The 20,584-nt window shown below is 42.0% G+C and overlaps 1 protein-coding gene across 3 annotated transcripts in view; it reads left to right on the plus strand.

Moving 5' to 3' along the window:
- Positions 1-20,584, plus strand: part of M1AP (meiosis 1 associated protein) — a 93,637-nt gene that overhangs the window by 65,784 nt on the left and 7,269 nt on the right. For 2 of the 3 annotated variants that reach the window (XM_009442601.4, NM_001280522.1), the window contains 3 exon segments: positions 3,666-3,839; positions 8,916-9,078; positions 9,958-10,099. In XM_009442601.4, coding sequence (XP_009440876.3) covers positions 3,666-3,839; positions 8,916-9,078; positions 9,958-10,099 — 479 coding nt within the window. 3 annotated transcript variants of the gene reach the window in all.

The raw sequence follows: 20,584 nt of genomic DNA on the forward strand, positions 1-20,584 counted from the left end.
CTGGCTGGCTGCCAGGAGGACCTAACCACATGACATTTTCCTTCATAGAGAGGCTGTGCTTCAAGCCTGGTTCTTTAGCTTTGCAGGATCAGAAAGTTAATTTTGCCAGCAAAACACGCACCTTCCTAAGCTCAAGACTAAAGGATAAGCCAGAATGTTTTAGAGGGAGAACCATAACCATAATCACAAAAAAGAGCAGAGACTTGACAAACACATCTCTGCAATTGGGACACATCACTGAGTCCACATGCCTTCTCTGAGCTGCACTTAAGATGGGCACTGCCAGCACGCGTCGCTGTTCCCCTTCTCTGTGCTGCATTTCTGGCCAACCCTCTCCCCTTCCAATAGACACATTCATTCTTTAGATATGCCAATATAGGCTGGGCAAGGTGGCTCACACCTGCAATCCTAGCATTTTGGGAGGTCAAGGCAGATGGGTTACTTGAGCTCAGGAGTTTGAGACCACCCTGAGCAACATGGTAAAACCCCATCTCTACAAAAAATACAAAAATTAGCCAGGTGTGGTGGCTCACAACTGTACTCCCAGCTACTTGGGAGGCCGAGGCAGGAGAGTCACTTGAGCCCAGGAGGTGGAGGTTGCAGAGAGCTGAGATCACACCACTGCACTCCAACATGGGTGACAGAGTGAGACCCCATCTCAAAAAAAAAAAAAATAATAATAATAATAATAATAATATATATATATATATGGCAATAACATCAATAAGGCTACAGCCAAATTTTGCCTTCGACAATCAGCCATTCTGCCTTCTTAGGGTAACTTTTTCATTGGCCTCACCATTCTGGTTGATTTTATAGTTTAACTCTCTGAGGAAACCTTTATTTTCCTTACTTCCAGATTCTTGATGGGACATGGCTTTGCATTGCTCCCTCACATTGCCTGTGGTAGGAGTGTCTCATCATCCACCCTTTCCCTGGGGAGAAGAAAAGAAACACTTACTTCTTTTCCCGAAAATTCTGTTATTTCAACTCAGCAAGTTTATCTTCTCTACTTTTCTTAGCTCCTTTGCTCAATTCTATTTCTTTTTCTTTTTTTTTTTTTTTGCAACTGAGACAGTGTCTCACTATGTTGCCCAGGTGGGTCTTGAACTTTTGGGCTCAAGCTATCCTCCTGCCTCAGACTTCTAAGTAGCTGGGACTACAGGCATGAGCCACCATGCCTGGCCTTGGTTGCATTGCTTTAGTAGCCGCCACTTTATGCTTTAAGAACTGTTTTGCCTCACTGAAGAGAAGCTGCTGAGTCATTTTCATACTTGTCACTCAAATCAAAGTACAGGCTTCAGGCTTAGAAAAATTAAATTACTCCTTGTTTTGCCTGTGACAAAATAAAATGCACATTATTTTTTAAAAAGATATTTCTCTTTACTTGCAAGGAATGTTTTTTTGGCAATGACTTTATATATATATCACAGTAGTACCCTAAAACATAATGAGGCAGATGAGAGTTTGGGGAAAAATGGTCAAGATTCATGTTGCTTTATAAACTCCATAAGGGCACAGAGTGTCAGATATATCTGATGGAATGAATGAAATAACTAACTAGTTAACAATGAATCCTCATAACTATTCATGGAAGATGGCAGAGTTTTTTTCATTCTGGCCATAGAGAAATGCATTTGATGCCCCTTTTCAGCTGCAGGATAAGTTGTTAAATATGACATGCAGTCATTTTTCACCACAGTTCCCCTGTGTTGGAACAAGTATGTTGGACTGAAGCCCCTTTGTTCCCTGTGGAAAGTCTGCCACCTCTGCAAACTTGTCCTCAGGAATGTCATTCTAGAAATAATCCAGCCTTCTCCCTGGGGTCTATGAGTCATACACAGAAGCTAATTCATTGGAGCAACTGGCTTTTCTTAGGCCCTTTGTAAAAGTATTTCAGAGATCCCTCCTGATGAAACAAGGAAAGTAGAGTTCCCCCTCAGCTTCTTTCTAGTTCTTCCCTTATTTGCTCTGTGCTTCTTCCACCACCTCATATTTGGCTTTCACTGATGACCTTTACCTGCAGACCCAGGCCCCAATTCCTTAGCTAGTGTTGCCCGAAGCTGAAAGTACACCAGCAAAGCCTCATTACCCCACCTACCCAGCTCCATTCATTCAGATTTGGAATTAAATCACACTCTACCAGACCCTCCCCATCCTTTTTGCTGTTAACCACACTTGTGAGATACAGTATGCCAATGACTGATGCTCCAGGCTTGGTTCTCTACTATAAGGGGATACCCAAAAATTCATCTTTTTTCCTTTTAATTTTTTTAAATTAATTTTTTATAACAAGTAGTAATAGAACACATTTTCACTGTAAAATAACATGAAGCTGAAGTCCCCTTTGTTAAACTAAGTATTTAATTTGCATTGCTGTATAATTTTTGGTTGTTTTTATATTCTAGAATGTTTTGGGGTTGTTTGTTTGTTTTTACAGTGGATTTCTTTCTCCCATGTTTTATTTTTTATTTATTTTATTTATTTATTTTTCTTTTGAGATGGAGTTGCCCAGGCTGGAATGCAGTGGCCTGATCTTGGTTCACTGTAGCCTCTGTCTCCCAGATTCAAGCAATTCTCGTGCCTCAGCATTCCACGTAGCTGGGATTACAGGTGCCCGCCACCACACCTGGCTAATTTTTGTATTTTTAGTAGAGACAGGATTTCACCATGTTGGCCAGGCTGGTCTCGAACTCCTCAGCTCAAGTGATCCACCCACCTCAGCCTCCCAAAGTGCTGGGATTACAGGTGTGAGCCACCATGCCCAACCTAGAATTTTTTTTAACACAAGAAATGCACAACTCCAATTAAATTCAAACAGTATAGAAGTATGAAGAGTAAAAAGGGAAAGTATCTCAGAACCCTGCCCTATTTCCACTTCCTGTCCACTGTTAACAGTTTGATGATAGCCTTCCAGAGCTTTGTAAAATGCATTTACATATATATATATGTAGATAGTTTTATTTTTATATAAATGGGATCATGTTATATCTGTTCTACAGCTTCCTTTATTTACTTACTATCTCCTAGTTTTTCATGTCAGTACATTTAGCTTTGTTAACAAACATGTAATACTCCATAGTTTGAGTGTGTCATAATTTAAATATTTCCCTATTGAGGGGATTTGAACTGCTTCCCGTTTGGGGTTTTTATTATTACAGCCATGCTATACCAAATATCTTTGCATATGTCTTTGTGTACTACTCAAGAATGTCTCTAGGCTAGATGTCTAGAGATATAGTCAATGGATCAAAAAATAGGTGTGGAAGCTGGGCCAGTGACAAGTGCCTATAATCCCAGCTAATCCCAGCTACCTGTGAGGCTGAGACAAGAAGATTGCTTTGAGGCCAAGAGTTAGAGACCAGCCTGACCAACATAGCGAGACCTCATCTCTAAAAAAAAAGTTCTTTAAAAAATTAGTCAGTCATGGTGGTGAGTGCTTGTAGTCCCAGCTACTCAGGAGGCTGAGGCAGGAAGATTGCTAGAGCCCAGGCATTTGGAGGCTGCAGTGAGCAATGATTGTGCATGTGAATAGCCACTGTACTTTAGCCTGGGTGACATAATGAGACCCCCGTCTCAAAAAAGAAAAGATGGTTGTGTTCAAAATTTTATATTACTCAAAATTTACAATCTAAGTGAACACTTTATTTCCCTTTCTTTTGCAGAGAGTTCTATTCTGGGAACTGACATTGACCTTCAGACTATAGACAATGATATCGTCAGCATGGAGATTTTCTTCAAAGCCTGGCTTCATAACAGTGGAACAGACCAAGAACAAATCCATCTTCTTCTTTCTTCACAGTGTTTCAGCAGCATTTCCAGACCCAGAGATAATCCAAGTACATAACCCCCAAAAGATATTTAGGCTATGATTATTCTTATCTGGGATCAGGACTCTAGATTGGTGAGTCAGTGGAATATAGCATCGTTGAGGTTTAGGGACTGGAAGAGGGTTGGATGAGGCTGTCCAATATAAGCGTGAGGAATAAGAAGAGAAGTTCTAAGAAGCAATCATAGTTAGAAAGCTGAACCTAATTAAGCCCAACCAGCAAGGGCCAGTTAATTTAGGGGCAAAGTCTGAGACACCTCAATGACAGAGAATTGGCTAGACTACATAAGAACACAATGGATCACATTTCTCAATATTCTCATTTTTAATGTGGTAAATATAATTGACATTATAGTTTGGAGCATGCTGCTACCTCAACAATATCAATACAGCCTGTGGCGAGAGGAAGAGAACCAAGGTTAAATAAAGATCTTCTTGCTAGGGAGGCAGCAAATGGGGGAAAACTAAAGAACCTACAGAGATACGCCCCAGGGAGGACAACCTGTGCCCAAGACCATGTTCACAAAGCAGTTCAGGCAATTACTGAAACCGAGAGATCAATCCAGTGTTCTGGTCATGCCAAAAATATCCTGGATAATGGATACTGTTCTGTCTGGCAATTATACTTCATTCCAGGTCCCACTAGATGACAGGAATAAGGCCATTTCCATTCTCCCATCTCCTTGGAAGGCTGGCTCAGGCGGGACCTGGGGTGGCTGGGCCTGCAGATAGATGGGCCCATCTATCAGTCTAATCAGCCACACTGAGGTTGGGAAAGCTGAGTCCTCAAAGACCAGCTCCAAAGAGAAATGACCAAAGTATATCTTCTTTAGGGGTGGGAATTTGTACCCATCTTTCTCATTGAACCGAATACTGGTAGTGGTAGTGGCTACAGAGATCATTGAGGGTTGAAGAATGGATTGAACATGACGTTTACCAAAGCCCTTCTCGTAAGTTTTGACACGACTCACTGGGGTTACCGCCTCCTTTGAGAGCTCTTTCTTGGCCATTGGCAGTATATTTGAGTTTTTATATATGTTCCTTTTCTTCAGCTGTAATAGAACTCTTTATGACCATTGTTTCTTTAGGACAGGGGAGGGCTTTTTGGAGGTGTTACTACACAGGATTAAGGCTTCCCAAGACCCTTTCTGTCTAGGGATGGCCGTCAAGTCTCTTCCTCTCTCCCCCATTTCAACCTAGTGCCCAGAATGTCTTTGCCAACTTAACTTGATTTTAATCTGTCTTTTCTTTGTGTAAAATATTCTTCCCAGAACCTCCTTTCCACCTCTTTTGTCCAAGGCTGATAGTACCAATTTCTCCCTGTCCTATCCTCTGGACTTCACTTATCTGTTTTCCCTACTTAAGGCAGCTAGCAACTTTATATAGAAGCTAGTGTATAGCTAACATTATTAAGCCCTGCCTCTGTGCCAAGCACTAAATTAACTTCATTTCTTGCATTATCCCATTTTATCTTCACATAACACTATGAGGCAGATACTGTTACTATATGTCATTGAATCTAAGATGCTATCAATTGTAAGGTACACCACTATTTTATGTACCAGTAAGAAAGAAAACAGGCTAGGTGCAGTGGCTTACTCCTGTAATGCCAGCATTCTGGGAGGCAAAGGTGGGAGGATCCGTTGAAGCCAGGAATTAATGACAGCCTGTGTAACATAGACCTGTCTCTACAAAAAATAAAAATAAAAAATTAGCCAGGCACAGTGGTATGCACCTGTAGTCTCAGCTACTCAGGAGGCCGAGGCAAGAGGATCACTTGCACCCAGGAGTTCAAGGTTGCAGTGAGCTGTGATGGAGCCACTGCACTTCAGCCTGGGCAACAGAGTGAGACCCTATCTCTAAAAAAATTTTTTTAATAATAAAGATTTTTTTAAAAAAAAAAGAAAGAAGACATTGCCTGTTAAACATTACACAGCTCTTTCTTGTCACTTAGAAGTAGTATTTTACCTGTATCGAGAGAGCTCTTTTAGGTTAGAGTAGTAAGTAAGGACTTAGAGTGCCTGCCTGGCCAATGGCAATTGTAAGACACATACAGAGATGAAAAAAAATGTGTCTTAGAATCAATTAAATACAATATTACCCCCATTTTCCATATGAGAAAACTGAGACTTAGAGAAATTAAGCACACTTTCCCAGGGCTGCACAGAAAATTAGTAGCAGAGCTAGGATTTGAAGCCAGGCAACAGGGCCCACTCTTAACCCTTAAGATCAGAAATCTTTATTTTGTGCACTTGACACTCTCAGCCCAGACAATGTCAATAAACCCAGGTCTATCTTCCTCCAGAACCTGGGCCTTTATCTACTATGTTAAACTGCCTCATGCTAAGCAATTCTGAACAAAGGGGCTAGAGATTCACTTCTTTCATTAGGAGGGCTGGTGCCCTCAGAGGCCAGGAACTCCTGTAACCAGCCTTTCTTCCACTATCCCACTATCACATGGCATTTGCCCATGGTGCTAATCAGAATTCCTCTGGCTTCCCCTCTGTCTTTCCAAAGCTTTCAGCACCAGGATCAGAGCCAGAATATTTAACTCCATCTATAGTCATTTTTTCAGAAATCTGTAGGTCTTCGGGATGCACAGTGGAACTTAGATCCAGACTGCAGTCAGCTTTTCTGCTGGGGAGGTCTTCACTGGAATCCAGATGTTCAGGCACAGCTGGAATGAGGTCTGGGGAAATTAGGCCTCTTCTAGGGTGGATGTGACCCACCTGAGATTTTAAACAACCACAATAAAGATTATGCTGTCATTATTATTTTAAAAATTGATGTATTGCCACACATGTAGATTTCTGGACTATGGCTCACTACAAAAAAATGAAAGAAAACAAAACAAAAAACCCAAGCTTTCCTCCTCTAGACTCTTTGGGGTATGCATCTCAGATGTTCACTCTGACTCCTTCTTACAAGGTTCTCTGTCTGATGCCAGCTGCTTCTTTGCCTAGGGCCCTTCACCCCGTCTCTAGGTGCTTCCCTTAGAAAGGCCTTCCTCTGACAGAGCACACAGTGAGTTACACATGAGTTTCTTTTCTTGTTCTTAGGTATGGTGTCTGCCACATCTGCATCTGGGCTCTGGGTGGGAGAAGCACACCTGGTTCTAGATTCAAGCCCAGCTAAAACAGCTTTCCCAGCTTTGGGACACTCTGCTGAGACCACAGTTGGGGTGTTTCTTAACCCAGGCTGCAATAAGAATCACATGGGGAACTTATAAAAAATACCAGTGTCTCAGGGTGGGGAACATCACACACCGGGGCCTGTCATGGGGTGGGGGTTTGGGGGAGGGATAGCATTAGGAGAAATACCTCATGTAAATGACGAGTTAATGGGTGCAGCAAACCAACATGGCACATGTATACATATGTAACAAACCTGCACGTTGTGCACATGTACCCCAAAACTTAAAGTATAATAAAATACCAGTGTCTGGGCTTCACCCCCAGAGACCCTGATTCAGTTGGTCTGGGGTAGGGCCCAGACATCAGTATCTTTTTCAAGTTTCCTAGATCAGGGGTCCCCAAACCCTGTGGCCTGTTAGGAACTGGATCAGCAGGAGGTGAGCAGCAGGTGAGCAAGCATTACCATCTGAGTTCCGCCTCCTGTCAGATCGGCTATGTCATTAGATTCTCATAGAAGCCCAAACCCTATTGTGAACTACACATGCAAGGGATCTAGGTTGTGCACTCCTTATGAGAATCTAACTAATGCCTGATGATCTGAGGTGGAACAGTACCATCCCCCACCACCCCATGGAAAAATCGTCTTTTATGAAACCAGTCGCTAATGCCAAAATGATTGAGGATTGCTGCCCTAGATGATTCTTACTGCAACCAGAATTGAAAACCTCTGCCAGATGAACACAGCTGTCCAGTCCTAAAGCCTCAGGACCAGAAATGGAGAAGTCAGGCACAGAGGAAATAAGAGGGAGCTGGAGTCCTAGGCAAAGTCCCTCCTACTGACTTCCTGTGCTCTGGGACATGTCAGGCTGAGGGCCGTCTCACCCAGAATGAATGTCTTATTCACAATGTCTAATGTGATAAGACCTAATGTCTAGGTCTTATTCACAGGGCCCAGGAGGGCCAGCTGGATCTAACATCTGTTCTGCCACTCTATTTTTTTCTATGTTGTTTTTTCCTCATATTGCAGTTAGTACAGTCATTTCACAAGTCACTAACATCAACTACCAGCCTTCTCAGAAGTACTCAACATTCGTATATTCACAAGTTTGTTATCAGTATTCAAGCCAGGTATACGTTTTATTGAAGAACTTTGTAATATCAAGGATTCAAGCTTGTGTAACAGATCATCATCATCATACACTATGGCATATGCAGTTACCTACTGGAGCAGAAGCTTAATGCAGAACAGTAAAATACCTAGATGAGTAACTCCTACCTAGCCTAAGCACTCCTCAGAACTGTTGTCTGATGCCACTGTGATGCTCCAAGGCCCAGAAGGTCCTAAATTCATGTTTCTTTGGGGAATTAAAAAATAAGCTATTTCAGGAACTTATTCCTTTCCCCCCACTCTGAATGTCCCTGAACGAGCCCACAGAAAAACAGTAGCAGTCATCTGACTGCCTGACTTCTGCTTTCCTGCTCTTCCTTCATCTGACCTGCACTGTTGCCAAAGCTTAGCCACAAGGAAGCAGCAGAAGCAAGATTTCCTTCTGTGATTGCCAGAGGGCCTCTGCGTATTTTGGCATTAGCTACCTCCTCCACAGAGGATACATGTTCCTCAGACTGGATCACAAGCCAGATGTCTCACTATGAGACAACTGCTCAGCCAGCCCAGAAGTAAAACAAGTAAAAATCATGTCAGACTCTTGAAGATAAGTTAACTTTTATGTAGAGCGATAGAGATACTATAGCTTCCAGACCTGTTCTCCCTTTCCAAACCAGTCAGGCTTTCCTCTTTCCACTCTCCTGCCTCCTCCTATCCCTTGCTTGCCTGGTAGAGATGGAATGGGTAGCAGATGTTGTCTCTTAATGGCATAGCCTAAGGTAACTTATTACCCACAATCCTTCCTCCAATTGTAGTGTGTCTGAAATGTGATCTCCTTTTATTGTAGTGTGTCTGAAATGTGATCTCCAAGAGCGACTGCTCAGCCCATCCCTACTCGCTGGCACAGCTGACAGCTCCTTGAGAATGGATGACCCTAAAGGAGACTTCATCACACTCTACCAGATGGCTTCCCAGTCATCGGCCTCTCATTACAAGCTCCAAGTGATCAAGTATGGTCCAAGGGAACCTCCCCAATCCATGCAAATGCTATTCTTAGTGGTTCTGTGGCTAGGAAGTCCAGAGATAGATGGTATCTCTTAAGTGTCAGGCAGACAAGAGTCAGTTCCGAAGTAGCAGTTACAGCTATGGCATGAGGAAGCAAAGACAGGCTACTCAGCATGTGGAGGCCAAATGTGCAGATGGTGGGAGAAGCGCTGCAGTAGAACACTCTGAGGTCTGCATGAGGATTGTTTTTCTTTTGACTCATTAAAAAAGGTGTTTATCCATTTGGTAAATGTTTATTGAATAGCTACTTTGTTTAGGCATCAAGACAGAGATCCAACCTTCAAGGAGTAAGTGGTACATAGGATCTACCCCTGCCCCCTCCCATTTCTCTAAGTACTAGAATTCCTTCTTCCAGAAGAACCAATTGTAGGATAGAATTAGCAGACCAGGCACAGTGGCTCATGCCTGTAATCCCAGCCACTCTGGGAAGCTGAGGCAGGAGGATCGCTTGAGCCCAAGAGTTCAAGGCTGCAGTGAGTTGTAATTGGACCACTGCACTCCAGCCTAGGTAACAGAGCAAGCCCTTATCTTGAAAGAAAAACAAAACAAAACAAAAAAACACAATGAATTAGCAGTAATGGCAGAGTCTGCTTCAACTCTTCCCAGTTCCTACCACTGTGCCCATGCACAGGTTCCTGAACTTTGACAATCTTCTGTGTGCTAGATACTATGCTAGATGCTGGCCATACAAAGATGCATAGTTCACAGACATTAATTTAAAAGCTTTCACAGTACTGTCTTAGAGTTAAGCTGAATTGAAGTGGATCTAGGTGGAGGTTCTAGATATCACTAAGGAGTCTTTCACTGTAATTATCTCCTCCTAGGGCTTTAAAATCTAGCGGGCTCTGCGAGTCATTGACATATGGACTCCCGTTCATCCTCAGACCTACAAGCTGTTGGCAGCTGGACTGGGATGAGCTGGAGACAAATCAGCAACATTTCCATGCTTTGTGTCACAGCCTGCTGGTGAGTACCCATGTCCCCAGGTGAAAAAGAAGAATCGTTTTTAAAGTACCAACCACAGAAAAGCAGCTAACTAACTCTGCCCAATCCTAAATCTGCCTCAACCCTCAAAAAGACAGAAAAAACTGGAAATACTCTGAAATTTGGAGTAAATATGACTTGCCTTTTGTTGGCTTCATGCTATAGAGAATAATTCCCGAATTCAGTTATACAACACTAAACTTGAAAATCCCCGATTGGTAAGCTTAACATTTAAATGGCAACAGGGAGTTTTCCATACGTACCTGTATTTTAAAACCTACTTCCTTCCTAACACTGATAGACGTTATGGTTCATTTAAATGAAGAGCACTTAGTCTATGCCAGACATTGTGTCAAGCCCTAGATATATATTCTGTAGTGACCTAAAAGACATTACCTATGACCTTAAGAAACCCACTCTCCAATGGAAGAAACAGAAATGTATATATTCTTAATTATGAGAAGTTTATAAAGTAAAAGAAGAAGCTGCTATAAGAAAGCCTGTCTATAGAAGTGACATTTAAACTAAGACCTACAAGATAAGTGAGAATTAACCAGGTGAAGGGTGGCAGGAAGAGCATTCCAGGTGTAAAGAAAGGCATGTGCAAAGACCCTAAGGCTGGAAAGAGCTGAGAGAAAAATCAAGAACAGAAAAGCCATTGTGACTGAAACAGGGAGGAAGGGAGAGAGTGACAAAAGGTAGGGTTGGAGAGGTGAGCAGGGGTCAAATCATGCAAAGCTTTGTAGGCCAAATTAAGGATTTGGACTTAGGGAAACAAATCATGAGAAATAACATTATCTATTTAAGTTTTTAAAATATTACTTGGGCAGAAATTTGGAAATGAACTCGCAGAAGCAAAAATGGAAACATGAAAATGAGATAGGAGGGTATTGCAGTAGACTAGTCAAGAGACTGTGGTGGTTTGAACTAGAACATTGGAAGTCAAGATGAGATGAGCAAACCAATTAGAGAAATATTTTAGAATCGCTTCTTGGCCTTTTAGCTATGACCAAGTGTAGAAATATTTTAGAGAGAAGATTGTCAGAACTTGGTTGAGAGATTGGATATAGGGAGTGAGAAAGAGGAAGTATCAAATAACTGCATGGTTTCTGACTTGAACAACTAGATGGATGTCATTCCCTGAAATGGAAAAAATAAAAGCAGTCACATGAAACTAACACAACACTTAGCAAAATTAAAACAACTGCAAATAGAATGCAAGGACAGATATAGAATAAAGGTTTGACTTAGTAGGATGATCAGGACAGCACAGCAATGCATCTCTTTCACTATCAGAAGCAGACTTCTTTTTTTCCTGTTTCGAAGCCCACACTCCCTTTTAGGTCCACCCACTGAGTTCCTGTTTCCTGTCTGAAGAACACCCATCTCCTGTCTTTGCAGAGCAGAGACAACGGAGCCGTTGTTAACTGTTAGTGCCCAACAGCTCAGTTTACTATTTACTCCACCCAGTTCCTCAGAATCTGAGATGATACATCACATGGGAGGAATTTCTCCCAGGTGGCTTCAATACATTCTTACAGTATTTGATATTTTAAACATACATTGACATTTTAATACACTGCTAGAGAGGATGTAAATTTTCCGGAAAATGATACCCTTTCCTTTTGCTGGGAATGTAGCCAAAGAAGACAGTCAGGAAAGGGACGAAGATATATGTACCAGCATGTTCATCTCAGTGTTATTTACAGTGGTGAAAAATTGGAAACAACTCAAATGTCCTAAGTAGGGGAAAAGTTATAGGAACTATAACCTGGTGTGGTGACTCACGTCTGTAATCCCAGCACTTTGGGAGCCCAAGGCAGGTGGATCACTTGAGGCCAAGAGTTCAAGACCAGCCTGGCCAACATGGTGAAATCCCACAGCTACTAAAAATACAAAAATTAGCCAGGCATAGTGGCACGCACCTCTAATCCCAGCTACTCAGGAGGCTGAGACATGAGAATCACTTGAACCCGGGAGGCAGAGGTTGCAGTGAGCCAAGATCGCACCACTGCACTCCAGCCTGGGCGACAGAGCAAGACCCTATCTCAGAAAATAGTTACAATAGGCTGGGCACGGTGGCGGCTCATATGTGTAATCCCAGCATTTTGGGGGGCCGAGGTGGGTGGATCACAAGGTCAGGTGTTCGAGACCAGCCTGGCCAACATGATGAAACCCCGTCTCTACTAAAAATAAAATAAAATAAAAAATTAGCTGGGCGTGGTGGCAGATGCCTGTAATCCCAGCTACTTGGGAGGCTGAGGCAGGAGAATCGCTTGAACCTGGGAGGCGGAGGTTGCAGTGAGCCGAAATCGTGCCACTGCACTCCAGCCTGGGCAACAGTGTGAGACTCTGTCTCAAAAAAAAAAAATAGTAATAATAAGGATGGGAAAAAGTATTCCCTTCCATCCTGGCTTACATACACGAGATTAGAGTCTCCCTGCCACTAAACTCAGGGTTTGAGGATCTGTATTTATCTATCTGTCTATTTATTTATCAAATATTTACTCACCACTGTATGCCAAGCACTGTTGTAGAGATGAAGAGACCTCTTCTTTATTAGTCTTCTGTCTTGGAAAAGGGCAGGGATGTAGTTGACCTGTCACTAGTAGATACCCGTATTTTGGAGCATTTACTAAGTGGTAGTCACTTAACCAAGTGTTTTGCATACTTTACCTCATTTAATCCTCACAATAATCTGAAGTAGAGATTGTTATCCCAACTTTTGCAGATGGAGGAGGCTGAGGCCTAAAAAGACCAAGTAAGTTACCTAAGGTCACACAGCTACCAAAGTAGTCTTGTCAGAGTTTGAGGACCTAGCTCACACATGTAATCCCAACACTTTAGGAGGCCAAGGCAGAAGGATCACTTGTGTCCAGGAATTCAAGACTAGCCTGAGAAACAGAGTAAGACCCTGTCTCTATTAAAAATTAAGAAATTAGCCAGGAGCAATGACTCACGCCTGTAGTCCCAGCTACTCGGGAGTCTGAGGTGGAAGGCTTGCCTGAGCCTAGGAGTTCAAGGGGGCAGTGACCCATGATCGCACCACTGCACTCTGGGCGACAGAGGGAGACACTGCTTAGGGGGGGTGGGAAAGAAAGAAAAATTTAAAAAGAGTTTGAACCTAGTTCTGTTGACTACGAAGCCCATGTTTTTAACTTCTTTGCTAAATTCCCTACTCTGGATGTAGCCAGATAAATACAGACTATAACACTGAAGCTAATTCTCCTTCACTTACACCCTATGCTTCTGTACTTCAGCGGAGTTGAACTCACTTAAAATGGCACAGTACTCATAACAACTGCTTACTCATCTTGTAGTGCTGTTCTCTTTACTCCGTTTGGTCCACCTCATCTAGATTAAAGACCACTCTCCTATTCTGGAAAAGACAGCAGCAAAACCGTTTTCTTTCTTTTTTTTTTTTTTTTTTTTTTTTTTGAGACGGAGTTTCGTTCTTGTTGCCCAGGCCTGGAGCGCAATGGCACAATCTTGGCTCATCACAACCTCCACCTCCTGGGTTCAAACAATTTTCCTGCCTCAGCCTCCCGAGTAGCTGGGATTACAGGCATGCACCACCACATCTGGCTAATTTTTTATTTTTAGTAGAGACGGGGTTTCTCCATGTTGGTCAGGCTGGTCGCAAACTCCCAACCTCAGTTGATCTGCCCACCTCAGCCTCCCAAAGTGTTGGGATTACAGGCGTGAGCCACCGCGCCTGGCCGCAAAACAGTGTTTAAATGCCTCTTCCTTCTTGTTTTTCACATGACATTTTCTCCAAGCAGCAAAAATCCTGAATGGCAGTATGTTATAGAGTACAAACTTTTCACAAACTTTAGCTCATTAATTCAACACAAATATTTTTAAGTGTGACGAGACTTATTTAGGGTTTTAACCTCCTAAGCCTATTTTTACAAGTTTGCCATGCTTCTTTAACTCCATCTTTGGTTTTTTATTCTTTCATATACCTTTTTCATATGTTCTTTTAAAATCTGATTTCAAGTCAGCTCCATATTTAACTCTCTTGCCTTCTGTTTTTCACTGTAATGTTCCCCTCCAGCCAACTTCTCATTCTAACTTCTGCCTTTCTGTTAATAGCAGCACCGCCATTGTCTAGTCACCCAGGCTTGAAACCTCAGTCACTTTCAGCCATCTCACCCTTTACACCTACTCCATCACTAAGTCATATCAATTTTCCACTCATAACATGAGTTGTAACTCTCCTTTACTTCCTGTTCCCACTGCTTATCTCACCAAGACTTCTTCAGTAAACTCCTAACTGGCTTCCCTGCTTCCAATCTCTCTCTCTTCTGGTTTTCCCTGCACATTGGCACTAGTTTAATCTCCTTGAAGCATTCCCCTATCACATGTTTTTCTATGTATCAATACTCAATCACGTATTACACCTTGCCTATTCTATCCCTATAGCATCTGTTATCACTATCCTAATTCAAGCCCTTTTAAACTTTCCTTTAATACTGCAATAATCTCTCAACTTGTCTCAATGCTTTTTTAGTGCTTCCCATTCCTAGTCCATTTCACATAATGCCAACAGATTAATCTTTTGATTAATCTGATTCAGCACTGATTCTGCCACTACTCAGCTTAAAAATACTTTATGGCTTACTATTGTTTATCCATAAAGTCCATATTCCTTAGCCTAATATTCAAGGTCCCACCTTATCTCCCATTATTCCCCTTCATGTACCATACACTCCAGCCAAATTAATATAGAAACCTTAAATTTTTCCACCTTTGAGCCTTTGCTCATGTTGACCTTTCTCTCATCTCTGTGTGTTCAAATCCTACCCTATCCTGAAAGACCAAACTCAAATGGTACTTCTTGAATGGGAGCTCTCTAGTTTCTTCCACTTGTCATTAGACGTTTGTATGTTGTTTCTTTTTGGAGAAAAACATATTTCAAATAGGTTTTTAAATATAGGATCCTATGTTTGAGATTAAAGTCTCAGATATAATTTGACTACCCAAACTCCAGATTGACATAGTGCCTTTTCTACCACTTCCCCACTTTACTAACCAATTCCTAGGCTTTGGTCAAATTTAGGCCCAGGATAGAAATTTCCCCCTTTCTTACTTCTCTTTTTGGAGGAGTCAAGGCAAGGCAATTTTCTAATATGTTGTAGTAAAATATAATTTGTGTTGTCCAGGAAAATCCTGGACTGTGGAATCAGACGGCCTTAGGTTCCTGACGCTTTTTTTATTTCCCAACTGTGTGAACTTAGGCAACTTGCTTACCCTCACTAAGTATTGGTGTATTCATCTATTTGTAACCCTAACAAATTTAATGGCTCCTATGTGGCTTAGTCTCTGCACAAATGGCATATATGGAAGCACTATCAGAGGCCCAAAAGTAAATTTTAAAGTGATTTGTGTATTCAAAGTACACCAAAAAGGATCTAGTTCATAACCCATAATGACATTTCTCAAATTTTCTTCCCCCACTCCTCAATTATCTCTAACCTGAAGCTGTTCCTAGAACCTTTCACACACACACACACACATATGCACACACACACACATACACACACACACGCACACAAATTATCTCTACCTCCTCAGTCCCTGTTCTCTCTCAATCCTCTTCCTCCCTCTCTCAGCCATATATTATAAATTGACTTAGCCTCTCTGACATAATGTAGTCCTCCTCTCTCTCAGGTCCTGTCTCTTTCTACCTATTTAAAATACTAAGAAATAAAGCTGATAAGGCTTCTCCTTTAATCAATAGAAGTAGAGTGAGGGAGGGCTGGGCACAGTGACTCACACCTGTAATCCCAGCACTTTGGGAGGCAGAGGTGGGCAGATCAACTGAGGTTAGGAGTTCAAGACCAGCCTGGCCAACATGGCGAAACCTCATCTCTACTAAAAATACAAAAATTAGCTGGGGGTGGTGGCACATGCCTGTAGTCCCAGCTGCTCGGGAGGCACGAGAATCACTTGACCCCAAGAGGCAGAGGTTGCTGTGAGCCGAGATCGCGCCACTGCACTCCAGCCTGGGTGATAGTGTGAGACTCCATCTCAAAAAAAAAAAAAAAAGTAGAGTGAGGGAGAAGGTGCATGACACACACCTTAGTAACTCTTGTCCCATCACATATAAAATATAGACAATAAAATATACCTCGTGTGGTTTTTAAGATGATTAAATATTGCGTGTGTAAAGCACCCAGCACATGTCTAACACATGATTTCCACATAGTGGTTGGTTAGCAGTTCTACAGTTTCCATTTGTTTCATTTTTGTAGATTCTAATTCTCTGAAGAAATTCTCCATATTTTCATCTAATTTCTTAAATATACTAATCATGGTTATTTTAAGGTTCTTGTCACCTAACCCCAATACCTGGATCACTTACGGATTTGTTTCTATTGTCTCTTTTTTCTCTTGGTTTTCAGACATGTGGCACATGTCTTTTGTCACACCTGGCAATAACATATATAAATAAATTGTAGAGACTCCAGCTGGTGTTAGCTTTCTCTAGAGAGGGCTCACCCTTCCCACACTAGGCAGACAGAGTGGTGGCTGAGCATCCTGTTTCACTAGAAACTGTGCTGAGCCAAGGCTGGGCTGCAGTCCTGCTAATGCTCAGTCTATCCAGGGTTTGTTCCTGGCCCTCCAGAGTTTTCCACTGAAAGCCTGGTGTATTATGTGTATCCCCTCCCTTTGGAAGGTCCCACCTCTAATCACTGGCTCCCAAGTCTGCTAAAACATTCTACTTTTTGGAAGCTTTCTCCTTAAGTGTTTTTGCCTTTTGCCCCATGGAGCCCTAATATTTGGCAAATGTGTTTGGGGGAAAATTGACTTGATTCCCATCCCTTCCCACCACCAAGTCTCCACCAAAAAATCTGCTAGTTTCTCTGTTCTCCTGTACTTGCCTCCACAGGTGGAAGTCTTGGATTCTCAGCTCCTCCAACCACCACTACCACCACACCCTCTGTCCCAGAATCAACATATACTCCCAGGGTATAAGCAGCTGCAATAATTCCCTCATCTCTCCGGACTCTTCCTTCTCTAGAGACTTAGCTACCTCTAGATCTCATTGCCTCAGCAACTCCTTACTGCCTTCCAAGAAATTATCCAGCTTTTCTGATTGTTCTAGGCAGGAGAACCAGTCTGCCTCTGGCCACTGTAACCCACTTAGATGCAGAAGTAGATGTTTATTAAATGCTCATTTATTCCCCCTTTGCTATCTGTTCAGACATACAGCACATCTTCTAAGTTCCCCTTAGCCAGTTGGCCGGCTTCACCATGTTTTCATTTTCAGGCTCCTGGATTTCCTTACAAGTGTGGGTATTGCTCAGTTTATTCAACCACTGCCTCTTCACTTGCCCTTAAGTCGTAGTGATTAGTGCCAATGCACCAGTCCTCATCGACTATAAATGTTGTGTAACTTTTCAAATTACATTTTACACATACTCTAAGCCTTAGTCAGTCACAGCCTTGTTATTTCATTCCCTGATTTTTCACTTGAAAATTGTTTCTGTCTTCCTTACAGATTATTTTGCTTTATTCAGGTATTTCACTTGCTTTTCCTCAGAAAATGATCACTTCATCAGATAGGCAAGACTTTTCCCAGTCTTTTCTGAAAAATATGTGTTGTCCACCACTCCCGTAAATGTCACTCTTAGATTAATACAGACCACAAGAAAGCTATGTGTTTTGGCAGCATTCTTTGGAGCTTTTATAGATCTATATCTAAGAATTATTCACGTATTTTTAATTTAACAAAGTTAAATAAACATTCATAATTAAATGTATTTTTCATTTTGAAAAGTTAACACTTCATGGTGCTTACCATGTACCTGACACAGTTCTAAACACTTCACAGCTACTAACTTATTTTATCCCCATAACCATTCTATGAAGTAAGAATTATTATCCCTGTTTTACAGATGAGGAAACTGAGGCCCAGAGAGTAAGTGGTAGAGTAGGGATTGAAAGGCTGGCTTCAGGCCCCAAACTCTACACCACTCTACAGCTACATGAAATTTATCAGCATATTGATTGCAGGAGTGCTCTGAAATATATTCACTACTCAATAAGAAGCCACAGACAGCTTCTCCCACATTTTATATCAGGAAAAGCTATGGGGCTCCCTTCTAGGAAAAGTGGGTGGTTTGTATTTCTGTGAGCTTATCTAATCCTGGCTGTATTATTGCCCTACTTTTATTTTTCTTTTACCCAGTCCCCTTAATTATTTATTTTATCTTTTTATGCTGTTCCATTTTTCTAAACTGGCATAGCTGTTTTGTGGAATGTGGTAGGAAATAAATATATAAATAAAATTAATTTTTTCCAAGTCTTTATGAGATCAATCTATCCATTGCCAGGAAAATATCATTTCTATTACCAAATCTTGCTGTATAGTCCCAGTTATGTAGCTAGTGACTCACTTTCCACATCCTCATTTCAATTACAAAGTCATGTCTGTGTGAACTAGAAAAAGAAATGAAAATACCACCTAGGTCTTTCAGTTTCCTACTTAAAATGTCAGAGTCTCTGGAGACACATTCCAGAGCTTTACAGTCCATGTCTGCCCTAATTGGCCACAGAAGTTACAGGATTCAAGCCATGATGTGTTCAGCAGGAGTCTAAGTACACAGGCGATGAGCCAGTTGGGCTATAACTGGGTGGGGAGATGGAAAGTGCTTGGTTAAATAGGCAAAGACTCAAGACCAAGAATCCAAGCTGAGAGTGGGGTGATGGCAGGTCAGGAGCCATTCGAGAACAGAATGAGGGAGGTTACAGTGTAGCATCTGGGCGGGTGGGGGGGATAGACAGGTGCTAGAACAGCAGCCTAGCGTGAGTCAGTGGGCTTCCTGTGACCCAGCTTTGTCTGTTTCTCTTGCTTCATCTTTCACCTACACCCCTCGCATCTTCCCCCCGGTCACACTAATAAATGACTGAATGTTCTCCAAATATGCTGAACTGTTTCACACCTCCACACCTTTTTTCATGCTGTTCTCTTCCTTTTGCCTCTGTCTACCTGACAAATATCTACTCATTTTTTTCCAGATCCTGCTTAAATAATTTCAGTATGAAGCCTTTCTTGCCTCCACCACAGCCTATCTCCATTCATCTTTCTTGCCTTTCCACACCCATGTACTTGTTGCCGCATCTATCTAGACCTTTTGCACCATAGCTCTCTGATACGAGAAATGTCACATTACTATATTTTTCTAAATCAAATTTAGAAAGCATTGGTTCCCAAGGCCCAGGATGTTGACACACTCAATATCTTTATGGGTGCCTCTACCCCTAGGATCATATCCAGAATCCAAAGAGCTTAACACAATACAGAAAATGTGGAAAATGACCTTCTGGTCTTCAGCACACCTCCCAGGACAATACTGAATAGAAGTAGCAAGAGTAGACATCTCTGCCTTGTTTCTGATGTTAGAGGCGGAGAATCCACTCTTTCACCACTACATATGAGGTTAGGTGTGGATTTTTTTATAGAGGTTTTTATCAGGTTGAGGAAGTTCCATTCTACTCCTAGTTTACTGAGCATTTTTATTATGTAAGGGTGTTGGATTTTGCCAAATGTTTGTGTTTGTGTGTGTGTGTGTGTGTGTGTGTGTGTGTGTGTGTGACGGCATCTCACTCTGTTGCCCAGGCTGGAGGGCAGTGGTGTGATTTCGGCTCACTGCAACCTCCGCCTCCTGGGTTCAAGTGATTCTCCTGCCTCAGCTTCCTGAGTAGCTGGGACTACAGGCACGTGCCACCACTCCCGGCTAATTTTTGTATTTTTTTAGTAGAGATGGGGTTTCACCATATTGGCCAGGCTGGTCTTGAACTCCTGACCTTGTGATCCACCCACCTCGGCCTCTCAAAGTGCTAGGATTACAGGTGTGAGCCACCACGCCCGGCTGCCAAATGTTTTTTCTCCATCTATTGAGATGATTATGTAGTTTTTGTTCTTTATTCTGTTAATATAGTATATTACATCGGTTGATTTGAGGGTATTAAACCAGCCTTAGGGATAAATCCTACTTTGTTGTAGTATATAATTCATTTTATATGTTGCTAAATTTGATTTGCTAATATGTAGTTAGGGTTTTTGTATCTATATTAATAAGAGATATTGATCTATAGTTTTCTTTTCTCATGATGTCATTGTTCTGGCATGGTTCTGTGTACCCACACCTAGTGCTTGGAACATAATAGGCACTCAATAAATTCTTTTTTTTTTTTTTTTTTTTTTTTTGAGATGGAGTCCCACTCTGTTGCCCAGGCTGGAGTGCAGTGGTGTGATCTCGGCTCACTGCAACCTCCGCCTCCCGGGTTCAAGTGATTCTCCTGCCTCAGCCTCCTGAGTAGCTGGGATTACAGGCATACACCACCATGCCTGGCTAATGTTTTTGTATTTTTATTAGAGACCGGGTTTCACCATGTTGGCCAGACTGGTCTCAAACTCCTAACCTCAGTTGATCTGCCCGCCTCGGCTTCCCAAAG

Source organism: Pan troglodytes, chromosome 12 (genome assembly GCF_028858775.2).
Source record: "Pan troglodytes isolate AG18354 chromosome 12, NHGRI_mPanTro3-v2.0_pri, whole genome shotgun sequence".
Classification (NCBI taxonomy): Eukaryota; Metazoa; Chordata; class Mammalia; order Primates; family Hominidae; genus Pan; species Pan troglodytes.